This window comes from Lissotriton vulgaris, chromosome 8 (genome assembly GCF_964263255.1).
Source record: "Lissotriton vulgaris chromosome 8, aLisVul1.2, whole genome shotgun sequence".
NCBI classification, from domain to species: Eukaryota; Metazoa; Chordata; class Amphibia; order Caudata; family Salamandridae; genus Lissotriton; species Lissotriton vulgaris.
The window spans coordinates 1186857218-1186876343 of NC_141696.1; the positions used below are offsets into that span (position 1 = coordinate 1186857218).

The 19126-nt window shown below is 44.6% G+C and overlaps 1 protein-coding gene across 2 annotated transcripts in view; it reads left to right on the plus strand.

Moving 5' to 3' along the window:
* The window catches only part of FOXO1 (forkhead box O1), a 113549-nt gene that overhangs the window by 85030 nt on the left and 9393 nt on the right, over window positions 1-19126 (plus strand). The window contains exon 2 of one of the 2 annotated variants that reach the window (XM_086935057.1): window positions 12290-13638. In XM_086935057.1, the coding sequence (XP_086791183.1) occupies window positions 12290-13624 (1335 nt within the window). In that variant the 3' untranslated portion in view covers window positions 13625-13638. The remainder of the gene's footprint in view (window positions 1-12289; window positions 13639-19126) is intronic. The other variant, XM_086935058.1, reaches the window with a different exon arrangement.

Below are 19126 nucleotides of genomic sequence, written 5' to 3' on the forward strand. Positions count from 1 at the left end.
TGGATCCTCATCCTCTGCCACTAAGGCCTTAGAGATCAATCGTCCTATTTGATGATCCCATTCATGAGCCTTCGTAATGCTCTCCTCCTAAGATTGTGTACAGAGCCACTTCTACATTTTCAGTGGCACACAACATAAGACACATTCAACTTCCTCTCGTTGTCTGTCTTATTCAAGGGTATATTTCACACCTCTGCCTTCCAAGCATTTCTTCCATTCCTGCACTTGAAAACAACAACCTGATTCAGACAGACAACACTATCATCATGGACTAGATCAACAAGCAAGGTGGCACCAGATTGCAATCACTTTCAATGAAAACTAAGTCAATTTGGCATTGAACCCTATTTAGGTAACCACATCCTAGGGGTGATGAGCCAACAAGCAGACTTTGAGCTACCATTATAAGGAGAACCTCGGCTGGGTCCTGGACGGACAGATTTTGGAAGATATCTTTGAAGAGTGAGGAACACCTTCTGTAGACGTCTTTGCATCCAAGTCACTAGAACAGGGATCAAGGCCCAGTGCCATTTGGGTGATGGGGTCGGAAGATTTTCTTTACCCCTTTCCCCTGATATTGTTGATTTCCACTGCAATGGTAAAACTGAGAAAGTCTTCAGAAAAGATGATTTTAATAGCTCCATCTCACTGGGACTATGGTGGTACCCAGACCTGCTGCATATTTCCATCAGACCACACATAAGGCTATCCCCCTTACCCAATCTACTAACTAGACTTCATGGGCGAGTCCAACGTGTGAAAATAACTTCGCTGAATTTGACAGCATGGAAGTCAGACAGTCTGGGGATCTATATCCCCTCCCATCTTGCATAGAGAGGCTAAACATCCCTTGACAAGATCTTGTTATTCCATGAGGTGAAAACAGTACTGTCAGTGCTGTCAAAGCAATGATCATAACTCTATTGCCTGTCATAAGGACTGGAGATTCATGCAACACTTATGATCTGGTTTCCTGTATGTCTGCCTTCCAGAATATACTGGATTAAACGTGTTTAGGGGGTTGTGCTCTCCTCAAGGCCCCCAAATCTTGTCTGATCGACAGACCTCCTAATTCTAGAGCAATGGATCTGTGAAGGAGGATGACAGACCATGGCTGATTGCTGAAATTGTGGCTAAAGTGTCTAATTTTGTGGCCTCTCAATAGTTGTCTTTGGTCCATAAAAGAACTTGCACTCCATATCAACATCATGAAACCAAGTGTTCTGCGACTGAACTTCTGTGAATCTAGGTGAAGATGGAGTGGTTAATTTGGCAAACAATACCACTGACCTTCTACACAAACAAAACAAAATGTTAAATGTTAAATACAAAGACAAAAAGGCTGCGAAGGACCAGTATAATGATGTTAAATTTTGACTTTTGTCTGTAAGCTAGTGTTGGCCAGGGAACAGGCATTGAAACCCTTGGTTAGTATTGGCAGATTAGGTATGGTGTGCACTGTCCAGGCAGATAGTTGCGCATGCACTGCTTGGAAAAAGACCTTTAGCCATTGATGCAGCTTTTGCCCTAAAAACCTGCACGCGTTCCACTGCCTTCAATGGCAACGCTTGCACGTCTGGCGCTTCCCTTGCGGGAACGAGCTTCACATCATATGTTTGTAATTAACTTACAAACACATGGTGCCCCTGGCTCGCTCACGCAAAGGAAACGCTTTGTGTGCTCTTGCCCCACCCCTCCCGCTTGTAGCGCGAGGGGCGCGCTTGTTTTTAAAGTTGTCTCCACGTGCTGAGAAATCCCGGAGAACATATAGGCATCAACTGAGTCTCAATGCTCAGTGCTAAGAAACTGGCACTACAGGGAAGAAGGGTTGCCTGGGGGAACATGCATGGTCCTTACTCAAGAAAGTGGTTCAGGAGTGTCGCTTTCGCGACCGCAGCGTGAAAGTGTGACTTTCTTTCACAAATGGTGTCTCCCTCATTGAGCATCGGTGAGTAAAGCCCAGCGAAAGTCAACATCCCGGTTGTGGGCTTTTCTCGCATCCTCTATTCAGTCTGACTCGTTTCTGGCAGCATTTCTTATAACAGGACATTGATAGCCAGCAGGGGTGGTTTGTAAAGAGAACGGAAGCCGAGTAGATCAGACGGCGAGTCTCTGGGTAACCCAAGGAGCACGCATTCGGACATGGCACCGGCAAACGGTAGACGGCACACAGGACCATACTGCATCTGACTGCATCAGTTCTCAACAGTATTTAGCAATGCAAGCATAGGGGGAAAGGGGTGGGCGACGGGTGCTCAAACCACTTTCATTCAGTTTCATTTCTCACTGTCCGCACGAGAAGTAGAAAGTTAGGCTCCCTCCCCTCTCTGCACGTGACTGCCCAGGTTTAAACTTTGTACAGAGCGAGGCGCCCTCCTCTCTCCCTTCACCCACTCACTTGTTACTTACTTTCTGCCTGCACTACATTTCCACAGACAGAAGCAGCTGCACCTAGCGCTTCCTAAAGCACAGGAGACCCCTCAGCTGCTAACATGGGCAGCCTGATTTTGTGGAGTTTAATTCTGGTGTTATCTGGTGAGTGTAGCACCTTAAATCGAGCACTTTTGTTCATGATCGGTTAAGTGGAATTTTAAATATATACGTGTTGTTTGTTTTAATATTATTTACGATATGGCAGATTGTTTCCCTGAGCTGCACGCATGAGTGGTCCGGCCGCATAATCGCAAAATTCCAGTGGCCCTGGTTATAATAGAACAATCCAACATAGAATGGTACCAACTCTCCCTGCTGAAGAAAGTTACACAAACATCAGAATAACTGTCTGGGTCCAGTGCCCTGGCATGTCAAGTCAAGTCAAGTCAAAAAATTTGTATAGCGCACTACATACCCAGAGGGTTTCAAGGCGCTTAGGAAGGGGAGGAGGATTATTTGTCAAATATCCACGTTTTAAGCTGCTTTCTGAACGCTAGGTGGTTCTGGGTGAGGCGAAGGTAAGCGGGGAGTGAGTTCCATGTTTTAGCAGCCAGGTATGAAAAGGATCTGCCTCCCATGGTGGTCTTGTTGATGCGAGGTATAGTGGCGAGGGCTTGGCTGGAAGAGCGTAGTTGGCGGAAGGGGGTGTAGAAGGACAGTCGAGAGTTGAGGCAATCTGGTCCGATGTCGTAGAGTGATTTGTGTGCGTGGGTAAGCAGTCGGAAAGTGATTCTCTTATTGACGGGTAGCCAGTGGAGGTCTTTAAGGTGGCCAGAGATGTGTTCGTTGCGTGGGATGTCTAATATGAGTCTGGCTGAGGCGTTTTGCATTCGTTGGAGTTTCTTCTGGAGTTTAGCGGTGGTACCTGCGTAGAGGGTGTTTCCGTAGTCCAGTCGGCTCGTGACCAGAGCATGGGTGACTGTTTTCCTTGTTTCGGAGGGGATCCAGCGAAATGTTTTTCTGAGCATGCAAAGAATGTTGAAGCAGGAAGAGGATACGGCGCTGACTTGTCTGTTCATTGAGAGTGAAGAATCTAGGATGACGCCAAGGTTCCGTGCGTGGTCTGTCGGGATGGGTGCTTTTCCGAGGGCTTCCGGCCACCAGGAGTCGTCCCAAGCAGAGGGGGATGTGCCTAAGATGAGGACTTCTGTTTTGTCTGAGTTCAGTTTCAGACGGCTTTGTTTCATCCATTCGGCAACTTCTTTCATTCCTTCGTGTAGGTTAGTTTTGGCGGTGCTGGGGTCATTGGTGAGAGAAAGGATCAGTTGAGTGTCGTCCGCGTAAGAGATGATGTTGAGGTTATGTTGGCGTGCGATGGCCGCGAGGGGGCTCATGTATACGTTGAAGAGGGTGGGACTGAGTGAGGATCCTTGAGGTACGCCGCAGATGACTTCAGAGGCCTCGGACTTGAATGGAGGAAGGCGGACTCTCTGGGTTCTTCCGGTGAGGAACGAGGTGATCCATTCAAGTGCTTTTCCTTGAATTCCGATGTTATTGAGGCGTTGTAGAAGGGTGCTGTGGCAGACTGTATCGAATGCTGCAGAGAGGTCGAGGAGGATGAGGGCGACTGTGTCTCCATTGTCCAGTAGAGTTCGAATGTCGTCTGTTGCTGCGATGAGGGCGGTCTCAGTGCTGTGTTTTGCTCGGAAGCCAGATTGTGAGGGGTCGAGGGATTTGTTGGCTTCGAGGAAGGCGGCGAGCTGGTTGTTGACGGCTTTCTCGATGACTTTGGCCGGGAATGGAAGAAGAGAGATGGGGCGGTAATTTTTGAGTTCGGTGGGGTCCGCTGTTGGTTTTTTCAGAAGGGCGGTGAGTTCAGCGTGTTTCCAGTCTTCTGGGAAGGTAGCGGAGTTGAAGGAGCAGTTGATGACGTCTCGGAGGTGCGGTGCTATGACGGAGTCTGCTTTGTTGAAGATGTGGTGAGGGCATGGGTCTGTGGGGGAACCTGAGTGGATGGAATTCATCAGGCGGATGGTGTCCTCAGTGGAGATTGGGTTCCAGGCGTTAAGGGTGTTCACGGGGGGAAGATGGTCAGCAGATGGTGGGGTGGGTTGGTTTCCGGGTTGGTTGTCAAAGCTGTTGTGGATGTCTGCGATCTTGTTGTGGAAAAAAGAGGCTAGGGAGTCGCAGAGGGTTTGAGAGGGGGTGATGTCGTTGGAATTGGCCGAGGGATTGGAAAATTCCTTGACGATGTTGAAAAGTTCCTTGCTGTTGTGGGCGTTGTTGTCAAGTCGATCCTTGAATGCTGTTTTTTTGGCTTTTCGGATCAGTTGGTGGGGAGTGCGGGTGGCGCTTTTGAAGGCGTCCTTGGTGTTGGTGGTTGGGTCTTTTTTCCAGGCCTTTTCAAGGGAACGGCAGAGTTTCTTGGACTTCTTGAGATCATCGTTGAACCATGAGGCTTTCTTGCTGCCAGGTTTACTTTGACGTTTTTTCAGTGGAGCTAAGGTGTCGGCGGTGTTGGATAACCATAGGGTGAGGTTGGCGGCGGCTTCGTTAGCGTTAGAAGAGAGGGCTGAGGTGTTTTGAAGGAGCGATGCGGAGATTTGGTCCCCAGGGAGGCGCCTCAGCTCCCTAGCAGGCACAGCTGCTGCACTCCAGAAAAGAGGTACCCCCACACCTCTTGCACGGCATCTCTACACAGACTCTGATCACACTTGCACACTTAACACCTCAGGCAGACCAGGGAGCTCCTCTCTCGCAGCAGCAGTTGATGAACCTCCAGGGGCGCCTGGCTTGGGATCGGGGCACCTGCATTTGCGTGCTCATTTCCATATGTCCTGCAAGCACCGGAAGCAAAGTTGTGTCCTGCTGTAAACACTTGTGGCGTTGCATTTCAGAGGCCTCTACCGGGACCCACAATCTCCGGCCCTATTCGAGTGCCCGCCTCGAAGGGGCTTTAATAAGATATAGCGCTTGACGGGGACGCACAATGTGATGATATCAGTTTGGCGTACACTACGAAATCAGCTGTCAATGTTGCACTATTGGGCAGTATTAGGGCCTCGGGGGTCATCTCTGATATGTGCGACCACAAGAGCATGAAGATGTGTGCAAAATCCTTTTATATGAAAAAGCATATATAAACAACTCCAGAATTCCTGGTGTGAAGCTAATATGACCTTGGGTTTGGAGTGTGTTGTTGTTATCCTTTTGTATAGACACATGCGTCATTTAAAATCGAACTCATTTTACTTCCACTTTGACTCACACAACCCACCACACTACGTCTCCAGAATCACCTCCAAACACGTAACATACTCCCAAATAAAATCCCACAACCATGCGCCAATAAACAGTCACTGTAAAAGGTTGGCTCTAGCTGATAAGCACAAAAGAACTCCCAGATGAAGAAAATGAAAATGTAAATGTAGGATACTTGTAAAGCGCACAGCTGCCCATCGCCGGGGCGTCCCGGCGCTGTATAACGCTGTGGAACCCTTCCTGGCTCTCCCTGTGAGATGCCCCTCCTGGGCACCCCCAAGGTGAAGCCAGGCATCCCAGTGTTGTAGGGGCCGTTGTGGAGATTAAGCAAGCTATTGCCCAGAGTTGCAGCGAGGGACCCCATGATTAGAGTAGGCGCTGAGGCGAGAATTATCGAGTCCGCAGACAAACACACTGATGCTATATAAGGATTGAAAGCTCTATGCAAAGCCATAACATCATACTCAGTAAAGTAGGGAGTGATGGAAGCTGTGTCTAAAGGGGTGAACTATTCACCCCCTGTTGGTGTGATGGAATCGACTCGCCCATCAGTTATTGGTTGCATGAGTCTGTGAGGCGCCCTCCAGCTTCCCACTCTCCCAGGTTTATACAGCGCCAACTCTGCATCGGAGCGCTGTGCCCATGTTAAGGTTTAACTTTGGTAAGAAGTTATTTTTGCAGTAACGGGTACTGTTTTGATGAACACCCTGCCCACAGCCACACAAGCTGCCCGCCTTGCCATCTTCCAGTGGCCTCACTTTGATAACACTCCCTGAGACCTATTGCTAGGAGCATTCATTTGGAGCCAAGCTGCTGCCGACTCTTCTATGTGGAGTTATATTTAGATCTTAGTAAAGTATTTGCCGAAAGCTAAAGAAATAAGTACAGGAAAAGTCAGCGTACGAAAGAGCCTAATTAGTTGTCTATACTGAAATCTGATCCTCAAAAATCCTCTGAATTGTCATCTCTAAGTGGAACAGAGTGGCATGCCTCCTGGGCAAAGGACTCGCATGCCCAGAAGTTTGGGCCAAGATCATACTTCTTGTTTTTTAATGCAGCCTGTTCCTGTGGCTTCCCTTCCTCATGAGCAATGTTGGTTATCATCCCCATTTTTAACCTTATAAATGTTTAGCCATGCAACAGTTGATGTTGTTGCACTAAGGTTATTGTGTTGGATAACCAAACACTTAAAAGGTCCCAAAGGCGAGACCTATTGGCTATGCCAATGCTTGTTTGGGTTTCTGTTTGACTTAAGTTTGGACATGCGTTTGGACCATAATCACCAGATGGTTGTACGGTATCCAGGTATCGGGCTCAGTAACTAATACGTTTCGAAGTATCTGCTTGCAAACATGAATGCCAATTACTCTGACGAATTTGTCAATTGTTCTACTCACAGAAAACAATCCTATTCGTAAGCCGATATTCAAATGAGGTAAAGTTCATGCCGTCTACCAGAGAAAGTTGTTGCAGAGTTATCACTGGTGTGTCACAATTCCGGTACCGAATACACATTATTTAATAAAATAAAGGCAGAGCTCCCCACATACTACTCATCAATATGAAGAAACCAGTTTTCCCACTTCAAATGCCTTTTAGACATCAGTAAATGCACAAGTTTAGTAGCTTCCAAATCCTTGCACTGGCCACTCTACGCTGCCATTCCCATGTGAAGTATTTTTCCCTCTGTGTGGAGGAAAACCCAGTTGATTATAGACATTATTGACCGAATCATATCTGCTCAAGCACCAGGTAGAGTGCAAGATGGTGGTCATGCCACATACACTGAGGCCAAGCTGGATTATCATAGGGAACATCTCTAAAATAATCTAAAACAAATAGAAGAGAACATCTGCTTACTTTCCCCTTAATGCCATAATACATCTTAAAAGTTACTCATTACAGATATTTAGTAGTCTTTACTAAGATCATTGTTTTCTGTGCCCTGCTTCTCAAACTCTTTGTACTTATGTTTAAAAGCCTGTGCCGGATCTTTAAGAATTTTTTAAAGTTTTTAATTCTATCAAGATTAATTTTGTGAAATATTTCTGCCAGCAGTGGTTGGTGTATTTGGTCTCAAACCAAACAGAGGGTAACTGTTCCAAATATGCGCACAATAGTCCACATCCACATCAAAGGAAAAGAAAAAAAAGAAAGAAAGAAAGAAGTGTGAACAAGAAAAACTCTTGGTCTAAGCCAAACAGACTAAGAGCAAGCACAAGTCTTGTCTCTTGATGCCCTCCAGAGGGATGTCATGCTTCATTATCGGGTGCTGCTCCTCATCAAGCCGGTGCTGCAGTGCCCTGCAGGTCTCCTGAAAGGTCGCTTTAGCGGAGATCTTTTATTGGTACTGCCGTATGATGAGTGAGGATGTGAGATGAAGGGTTCTGGAAGATAGCTAGTTTTAACATTCACTCACTCACTCTCCTAAGGGATACCAGGAAGAATTAAGTTTAATACATAGGTTCCCTTGCCAGGTTAAAAAACCCATAGGTTGTGTGTTTCTAATGGAGCATTATGTGCCTAGGAGAGTCCTCACTTCCTCCACTCATCGTGAGGGCCTCCATGCTGTTTCACAGACTTTTCCCACATTTTTCATAACAATAAACTGGACACACCGTCAGACAGATATGCTCAGCTGGCATCCTCTAGTCGATTACAAGTGACATTTGGACACAGAGGTGGCACAAGAGTATCTTTACTCAGTGGGACTACACTCGATAGACCTTTTTGTACCTCTGAAGATACTCCCTGTTCATCCTGTTGTGCTCTGGAGTTTCCTTCTCAAGGAGACTCCTTCTGCCTTTGGTGGGACTCCACACTTCTGTGGATGTTTTCGCCTCTGTTAGAGGTCCCACAAGTCCTGAATAAACTCAGTCTGGCGACCCTGGATTTGGGCAGAAGGGTATTGTACTTTTAAACTGCTGACCATGAGTATCTGCCTCCACTTTGGCTTCCTCTTCATGAGGACCCAATTTCCCAGTAGCAGGGTAGGGTGCTGCACCCGAAGATCACACTCTACATCTTCATCTTTGGAGCTTGAGGAGCACAAACTGAGGGGCTTTAGTCTTCCACCTGCGGTGGTTAATGCCATTCTGGGTGCTCAACACCTTTCCCCCATATTATATTATTTGGACCACTGGTGGAAGATTTGGCTTTGCTCATGGAGAAGTAGAAGACCCTCTACTGGCTAATAGTCTGATCTGCTTTTGTTCATATTATCTTTGGCCTGTCTAGGTTTTACTGTAGGTACTGTTAAAGATTGTTTATTGGCTGTTCTGTCCTCCCTATGTTTGCCTGATCAGCTCTCATTATTCAAAAATCCCATCAGCGCCTTGAGACCCTCCCGGTGAGTGGTCGCGCTGAACAAATACTGATTGGTTGGTTGGTTGATTGATTGATTGATAGTGATGTATTTTCTGAATGGACTTTCACAATTTTTCCTCTCCCCCAACATTATATTCTAACGTTTGTATGTGTGCTCCGTTCAAACGTCTTTGCAGTTGTACTTTGAGATTTTTTAACTCTGAGGACCATGTATCTCATTACCATGACTTCTGTGTGTTTTGCGTTAGTGAGCTACTTGCCTTATCAGTTCAGCCTACACATAGTAACCTTTTTTCTGACAAACTAGTGTTTAGGACTTGTGAACCCTTTCTCCTGAAGGTAGTGTCAACTTTCCATGTGGGCAGTCTGTCACTCCTCCTATGATCTTTTTTCAGCCACAGCCATCGAAAGGGGAAGAGAGCCTTCTCAGAACAAATCCACGGCATGCCCCCTAGTTTCTACTTTAATCGGACTGAGTAATACCATATGTGATATTGGTTGTTTGTTGGGCTTGCTTGTGCAAAGAAAAGAAACTTTGGTATGCTCTGTTCAAGAAGAATTCTCCCGAAGTCCTCTGGCCTCATTTCACCAAAGCAAACACCATGACAACTATTATAGTATGGGGTGCTCCGTCTGGGACATCTGCAGGCCACCACAGAGTCATTGGTCCACAAAGGTTTTAGTCACTGCTGCACCAGTTTATAAGTTTGCAGAGAATGTCCTTTTGCTCACTCGGTCCTGCATGGCGGTCGACCTCGAATCTGGGGAACTGGGTTCGAGTCTCGGCAAGGACGCTGAACATCCTGTGATTCTGGGCAAAATGAATGTGTGTCGTCATGTAAGGTAACTGGTGCTATGTAAAGCGCTCTGATACACGATTCGGGTCAAGTTTGCGCTATGTAAAACTGCAACAACAAAAAAATGTCCATTTCCAAGACCCACCTTCTTGGATGGAGCATTGCTTTTTTGCCATTTACAAGTTGAGGAATCCACATTTAGAAATATTATTCAGAACAAATGTTACTTTCTTTTGGTAATGCTGTTTCTGGTGAATACTCTAACCATAGGTTCCTCACTGACCACGCAGTTCCCTATCTGTGAAGTGGATTTTGAAAAGGTCCTAAGTTAATTTTTGCACATTGCCATTGATAAATTAGTTATATTAGCTACACCCACATACTTGGTTGGGGAAGATTGAATGATTAAACTGGTGTTTGCGCAATTGTTTTTGTAGCAATCTTTGTCTGGCATTGTATTTCGCAAGGTTCAATACCACATACATACAAACATCTATCAGTCATGTAGTGTTCTCCTTTTTGATAGTCAGACTATGCATTGAACAAAGGTGAGGCATTCTTCAAAATGCAAAAACCATAGGATGCCATGTGCGCCCAGTCCATCATAGCCACCATATCATACTACATGCCTAAGCCATACTTAGCTTTCATCATTTCCAGTAGTCAGGGACTGTTGAATCCTGTGGATCCCATTGGTGCATCTTCTTTTGTAGGACAGATTTTGAATTTCTGTTATGCTAAGTTGGTTTTTGACCCATCATTTTCTTAAACCCCTTCCCCACACTGTTATGTTATCTTTCTGCCGTTCATAGACGTTTATTTCCTCTTGCTGATGTTATAGGCATGTTCATGAACAGAAAAGGCACATTATTTTATTGAACCTTTTTATTAGATGAATTTTGTATCCAACCCAGAACACCTTGATTTTTCTCTCACTATAAAGAGTGATGCCAGATTCCGATATTCTCTTTAAGGCTGCCCAATTATGGGAAAACCTACCTTTTGCATGCCTGATCCCTGCTTTTTCTCATTCTGTCATTTTGAGGAACCATAGAACTCATGTAGCTTTCAAATCGTTGTGCTAAGAGACAAAAGGTAGAGTTTGACCTGGGCGGCTCTAGGCTCATGGCGGCCCTGGGCAGGGAGCATAGATAGGGGGCCCCGGAAGAGGGGGTCCGTGCGGGGCAGAGCGCAGAGGCCTGTGAAGAGGGGGGGGGTCAGGGTGTTTGGAAGTGGAACAGAGCCGGAGGCCGCCAAATCTCTGCCAGAGGCCGCCACGCAAATATGTATCCATCCTCAGAGGATTATTATATTAAGGATATATATTGGAGTGGTGGCCCCTGGGGTTTGGTGGCCCTGTGCAGGTGCACAGCTTGCACATGCCTAAGTCCGCCCCTGGAAGGCAGATAAAAACAAACTTTCCTTTTGCTATGCTTTAATCAAAAACAATGACATGTTTCATGTAAGCCAAGGATAGGACATTTTCGTTGATTGGGCTATCTTGAGCCACCACAGATCGCAAATCATCCTGTGATGTGTGAGCGTTGATTCAGTCGTTTTTATTTTTAAATTTATTTTGTTAATCCCCATTTGTGTAATTTAATTGAGCCAGGATCTTTATTCCCTTACATCTAGGAATAGCTGACTTAAATAGGTACAACTCGACCAGTAGCTTTATACGGCAATCAGTACTCTTCCTGTCAAGAAACCAAGATGGACTACTTGCTTCCCCTAGTAAGGTGTATTCAAAGCTGTTTTGCTTTATAAGCGACGCGACTGATAGCAAAGTAGGTGTTACATACTTCATCATCATCATCATATACTTGCTCTAGACAGCTCAGCACTGCCTTTTAGTGCTCTCTTTGGTTTCACCAGTCCAACAGTGTACTGGCCATAGTTACTGCGATTTGGATCTGATGTGTGTGCGCCAGCCATTACAGCACATGTTCAATTGCATGCATGTCCTTGGTGATGCTTGAACCCTACCCCATTCGTGTTGTGAGACCTGTGACCCAGAGATCCCCCTAAGCCACACAAAACCGTTCAGTCTTGCAGGCTTGGTGGCTTTGGTATTGAAGTATGAAAGCCAGTAGACCAGTAGTGTAAGAATGTGTGCAGTGGCTTGTTTGCAAGCATAAATGATCTTAAATTATTTTTCATTTGATGTGTTAGTCTGTACAATACAATGTGTAATTATGATACATAGTTGAACGTTTAAACCACCGTGTCTTTTGGAACTTTGCTATTCTATACCGAGTAGAGGGTTGTAATGCTTACACTATCAGTGTTAACATTACATTTTCATTTTGGATACCTTAGTTTGGTGCACTCAAACTGCAGAGTAGTTTGCGATGGCCTTGTTTTAAAAGTGTCCAAGAAATCCAGTATTTCCTGAAAAATAACGTGATTTGTACATTTGCTCTACCATGTTGTGATCTTTGAATTTTGTATCTGGTGAATTACATATTTTTATAGTGTTTGTCATCTGTCTATCATTGTAAATGTTGACATTTTTCCATTCTCTTTTTTAGAATTCAATTCGCCATAATTTGTCTCTGCACAGCAAGTTCATCAGAGTTCAGAATGAAGGAACTGGCAAAAGTTCTTGGTGGATGCTTAACCCCGAAGGTGGAAAAAGTGGTAAATCCCCAAGAAGAAGAGCTGCCTCAATGGATAATAATAGCAAGTTTGCAAAAAGCAGAGGCAGAGCTGCTAAGAAAAAAGCAGCTCTTCAGGCCAGCCAGGAAGGTAATAGCGACAGCCCAGGCTCTCAGTATTCAAAGTGGCCTGGAAGTCCTAGTTCTCACAGCAATGATGACTTTGATGCATGGAGCACATTTCGACCACGTACTAGTTCAAATGCTAGTACACTTAGTGGCAGGCTTTCCCCAATCATGCCTGAACAAGACGATTTGGGGGAAGGAGATGTGCACTCTTTGGTATATCCTACCTCATCAGCCAAAATGTCATCTACATTACCTAGCCTTTCCGAAATGAGAAGTTCAGAGAATATGGAAAACCTTTTGGATAATCTCAACCTTTTGTCACCTAACACATCATTGACTGTTTCAACCCAATCTTCATCTGCATCACTGATGCAACAAACAGTTGGCTACTCATATACATCACCAAATACAAGTATGGGATCAACCAACCCAGACTACAGAAAATTTCCTTACGGTTCAGTCTCCATGAACACTCTTCCCCAGATTCCTATACAAACTCTTCAGGACGGTAAATCAAGTTATGCATCACTCAGTCAATTTAATTGTCCCGCAGGACTCCTTAAAGAACTGCTTACATCTGATTCACCCCCACACAGTGATATACTGCCATCAGTCGATTCTTGTGTTTCACAGTCAAATGGCAGAGTGCAGACTCAAAATGTATTGATGGTAACTAATGCTACATTGTCAGCATATGGAAACCGGCCATCTCACAACAAAATGAACATAAGTGCTCACTCACGCCAAGCACATGCCCAACAGTCTGCAGTTAATTCCCAAGCTTTGTCGCACACATTGAATACACTGACACATAGTGCTGGTTTAAATCGACTGTCAACAGTTACAACATCAGTACAAGTGCCTATGCCTCATTCAATTCACATGACAACTGTGAACCCCTACCCTACTGTTAACAGCTGTAATGGATTTGGGAGAGTGGGCTTTGTTTCTGTTCACCAGGATAGACTCCCCAGTGACTTGGATGGCATGCTAGTAGAACGCTTGGACTGTGACATGGATTCAATTATTCGAAATGACCTCATGGATGGAGAAACAGATTTTAACTTTGACACCGTTTTGCCCCACCAAAGTTTCCCACACAACGTAAAGACAACGACACATAGTTGGGTGTCAGGTTAGGTTTCGCTGAATAGGTAAGTCTTTATCCTGCTACTCTTTCTAAACCTTGAACAGCTTGAAACTGTAACACAGTCCCCACTTAAAGCTTAACTGATTGACATATAGAACAAACAGATTGTTGACGGTTGACCCCTGCCAAGTTGATATTCTTCCCAACAGCGAATGTACTGTATAGTAATAGAAACCAGAAATGTATCATTTGTTTCCGTAAAATATTTGCCTTTTTTTTAAATAAAAGGTATCCAAGTTAAATTGTCTAGTAATATATTGCATCTAACAGTCTAGTTTTCGATCAAGGTATCAAATAGTCATGAATATCAGTATCTTTTTGATGTGCGATTGTGAACAGATGAGTAAATCAACGGCTACAGTAATTCGGAAAGTTTATCAAAGTTTCCAAAATATAAGCCCCCCTTACATTACAGCTCCATTACGGATCGTTCCACCCTTTTTTTTTTTTTAGAAAACTGGAGCTTTGAAGCATGTCTTTATTGAGCACGATTAAAAAAACAAAGTTCTATTCACTCACTCAGTGCTGCAGCACTCGCCTACACACAAATCAAGCATCGCACAATTCCCACCCACCTTCCACAATGTAACTGAAATAAACATAGGAGAACTAGAAAAGTTGTGCGCCTCTTTAGTTTTGTACTTCCTTGGTACACCGTCTGTCTTGGTCTTGCACTCCTATGTCTCAAGGTATTCAAGCTGCTTCCATAAAGTAATCATCTCCGACCATTACTCCATGAGCCGATGATAAACAAATCTGCAACATTTCCATTTGGGAGTATACGGAAAGCAACACGGGTCCGTCCTGCCTCTCTTTGCAGGTTAAAAGAGAAATTGCAATGTTTTCAGCCTATGTAGTCACGCGCAAAATTTTGCATGCAGACAGTGCGACACGGACACATGGAAGATAACTCACTGTCCTCTCTCCATTTCTCTGCAGGTGGCCCCATGGGCCATTAAGGGCGTTCCTATATCAAGGAGCATAGGAGGCACCTGCACAGAAGCACTGCGCAGTGTACCGACCATCACTGTGCGTTTCTGTACCAGATGAAGGAAGAATTTTACTGGTCTCAGACGGACCATCGGGCGGTTTGCGACTGGTAAAATGCATTTTGTCATTTACAGAAGGCAAAATGCAACTCTGTAGCTTGTTACCATATCGCATTTTGTTATTGCGATTCGGTATTAGGAAGGGGAGTGTTTAGGACGTGCCTTCCTAATACCGAATAGCACTGGTATGTATGAATGTTTTGCGGCTGCGACTAGGAATGTGGGTGCAAATCCCAGTCGCAAAATATTCATACATACCAGTGCTGTTTGGTATTAGGAACAAACACCCTAAACACTCCCCTCCCTAATACCAAAGAGCAAAAGCAAAATGCAACACGGTAACAAGTTACCAAGTTGCATTTTGCCTTCTGTACATGGCAAAACTCATTGGGACATGCTTTCAGTTCAAAACTTTTCAACTTAGTGCTTGTGCAGCAAACAGCTTAATTTCACAGTTTGCCAGGTGAACAGCCTGTATGGTGTCATGATAACGACCCATGTATCTTCACAGCATTCTTAGACACAAGGGGCTACATGTACAAATTATTTGTGAGGTTGCTAATAGCCCAAGCCTTTGAGAATGGTTTTCAAAATATGTTTTAAGAACAGGTAATAATCCAAAGGATAACATGATTTATCCACATGCAGATGCACAGAATGCAGTATGCTATTTATTACCATTGTTTGGTGTGGGAGGGGCCTAGATTATGACCGGTAACCCCTTGATGCAGGGTGTGTCTCCTTATGTTGGTCGGGCTCCATTTCTTGCCGAGCCAACCATAGAGAGTTTATCGTAGCTCTGGATTCCTAGCCCCAGCTCGCTAAAGGTCCTTGCCCTGGGCTGGTTGATGGTCGACGGTTCTCAGCTTCCCCGCCCCGGTTCCGCCGATTGTGGCCCGCATAACGTTGTTGCCGCCTTGGTCTTCTGCCATTTCACCGCCTATGGCCTAGTCCCCCTTATCCATGGCGCCGTCGTTCAGGCAGGCCGTAGTCGGACCTGCGTGTGCTCTTCTGGGGGCCTGGTCCTGCGCCCTCTCCACTGGTGCTTGCTTGTGCTCCCCGCTCCAACAGTTCTCCGCCGCGATTCTCCGCCCAGGATTCAGGCGCATGTACAGGCTCAGCTTCCCTTGGAGAGCACCTGGCTACCTGGTCGCTTTCTTCCTTTTTTGTTGCAGCACGGCAGAGCTTCGCCTTCTGTAGTCTTCGCTACGTCCCAGGTACAGCCTTGTACAAGATTGGGCTCCGCTGTCGTTGCTGCTCCCCCCGCTCCGTGAAGATAGGAGCATGCCTGGGGGAGCAGTCCTTATATGCCCCCTGACTTGCCTTCCCTCCCGCTAGGCCCCCCTTTCTATTGGGGGAGGTTTGAAACCCGCCATGACCCCCATTGGCTGGGGTGTCTGCACCAGTCCGGTGGCTGCTGCGGGGGGAAGAGAGAGGGGGAGGCTTTTTGGCCTCTTTGTCTTTTTCGCGCCAAACGCCGCCCCACCACTAGTTTGTCCGGGGGGGGGGGGGGGGGGGGGGGGCACGGCGCAGGTTATGGCGCCGGCTCTCGAGCCCCCTTCGGGAGCAGCCTCTGCAATTTGCAATGCTGTTTTGTATATGCCCTGGTCATTGGCTTCCCATTCTCTGTCAACTTGGCAATATCTTAAGCCAAATCCTACCGCTGTCTGTTTTTTAAAAACTGAAAACAAAGCTTTACAGTACTCACTTCTCATATGTAGCTTTTAGCATTTACTTCATAGATCTTAAAGAATGTCTTCAGAGGTCAAAGAACAATCTGGTGTTATACCTGATGCTTCGATGGTTGCTTTTCAGTCACTTGCCCCAGGCGCCTACCTCAGTTGCTTTGGTGATTTTATTTTTGTTGTGACTGAATAATGTTAGGCTTTAAAATGCCAACTCTTTTCATGTTTGTGAGTTTTGATCTAAATAACTTTAAATTCTTTTAGAGGAGAAATCCTTGCAAGGTGGCGATTCCACACCAAAGCTTTAAAAAGTACATTATTAGGCAGTACAAGGGTCACTGCCGACACTGATTCTATGCAAAGATATAATGCAGTCTTATTATAATGAGTACTTGCTAAATACACATGCTGCTACAGTGCGGCAACATTTGTCCTTGAAATAACCAGTGTTACTGATGTCCAAAAGATTATACCTTAACATAGACCTCCGTTGATTAAAAAGCCCATTGATCACGCAGAGCTACGGCCGTGAAATATAATATGTACGCCCTACTTTGATGCTTTCTTTATTTTCGCTGACAGAATCTAAGTTATGGATTTTGTAGGGTGGAAAGGTTACAATAGAGGTATGCACTAAACAAAGGTGGTGAGCGTGAGTGCTCTAATGGAAAGCTACTAGCAACCTGTCGCCTGTCATAATAGCTGACCTAATTTATGTACTAAAATCAAGGAAAATACTGATCGGATTGTGCAATAGAACACTGAGCTGTGAAAACACATTTTGAAACAAACTCTATACTTATGCAACCCAGGGTTGTGACAAAAGGAGTAACTGATAAGATATGTCTGCGTAGTGTGTGTAGCCTCTGACCTAACCTGAAAAACAGATTGAAATTTGAGAATTCTAAGTAGCAAAGGTTTATTTCCAAAATAATTCAGTTATTGCTCCTTTTTCTGTACCAAAATAACTTAAGCACTATAAAACAGCTTTGCTATACAATCGTTTCCGGATTTTTTTATTCACACAAAGAGTGGTGCAGAAAAACTCCTTTTGCCTAATTACCTTTTAAATCACCTCTCATGCGGCGATTGTGGAAAGGATGCACACACTGAAAGTCTTCTTCCACCTCCCTCTATGGGAAGAGCTTTTTACCTCGCTAATGTTGCTATAAAAAGGTGTCCATGCGGGTTTCAAACAAACCATTTTCTTTATTTGGACTCACACATTTGAAACAAAATTTGCCATGCCTACTACTTTAGTTGTAAGGGTGAATGATGCTGGTCCCTGAGACTCTTGAAAGAGATGCTACCGGACAGGAAAGGGAACCCGTTCTATTTACTCTATCTTTTGACGGTGGTAAAGAACAAAACATCAGATTCATTCTGGACTTCCAGCTCTTCCAAACTTTCTCTAAGGGGCAGTGCAAGTTGGGGGCTTTGATCCAACTCTCACCTTTTGTTGAGACGTTCATTATAGACTACCACCTATTATTTTTACTTTCTCATTTCTTTAGGATAAAGTAGCCCCATATATATATATATATATATATATATATATATATATATAGATATATATATAGATATATATATATATATATACATATATATATATATATATATATATATATATATATATATATATATATATCTATATCCCCACTGGATTATTTATATATGTATGCGTCATTTATAAAGCAAGTGCCTTGCAAAAACGAGTCAGCGAAGCGTGGTTCAGGGTCAAGTCCATGCCGAGTCATGCATTAGTTGCTCCATTTTTAGGACTCACCTAGGCAGCACGCATGCGCTGTCTCTCCGAGACATCTAGTAATCTATATGCATGGTGAAACTCCGACTATTGCTGGGTAATTTCTCGCCGCTTTCCATTAGTTAACTTTTGCATTTTTTTTGTTAGCAGGATTATTATTGGCTTTTCAGCCGATACGTAACTTCTGTTTATTCCGGAAGCAGCACCGGCTAACTTCAGTCTCGTTACGCTTACACAGCATAATTGTTTTTTAAACAATAGTGCATATTAACATGCGCATGCAACCTTACATTATACGCATGCGCCAAAATGCACAAATGCTTATTTTCCTTGCGATCCCGGAAGCTAGCGCAAACCTTTTTTTTATTTTATTTATTTACTTTTCTTTTATAATGACGGCATCCACACTTAGACTTTAAACATCTTAAGCTAAAGCGCGGGTGTCACAATAGCTTCAAAAGTAAAGAAATAGAAAAAATCTTTACTTTAGCAGCAATCGCAGCACCCGCGCTTTAGCTTAAAATGTTCAGAGACTAAGCGCTGGGGGCGTCATTGTAATAGAAAAGTAAACAAAAAAGCATGCGGCCGCCAGCTTTTTTCTATTTGCTTAATTTAGTTCCAATCGCGGCACCCGCACAGGTGCCGAGATTGCATCAAAAGTAAAGAAATTGAAAACAAAAGTCTATTTCTGTACTTTTTAAATAACACGTAGTACTCAGGTGGTGTCCCAACTGAAAGTCCCACTCAATCATGCAGAAAAAATAAAATTCAACTAAAGATCACAAATATGCGTGAACCTGGTATTCCATGTGTGGAGGGAGGAAACACCTCTCATACAATTGGCCTGACAAACTTATCAGCCATTCATTAGCTAAAGGAAGCTCGCCATGTTGAGGATTAGCTCGGAAGCATGGTCAACTTTTTATTGGCCGTCTGGTCAGGACCAAGACTTGGGATTGGTAGAAATCGGGTCAGCTCCTTAGCTCCTGTACC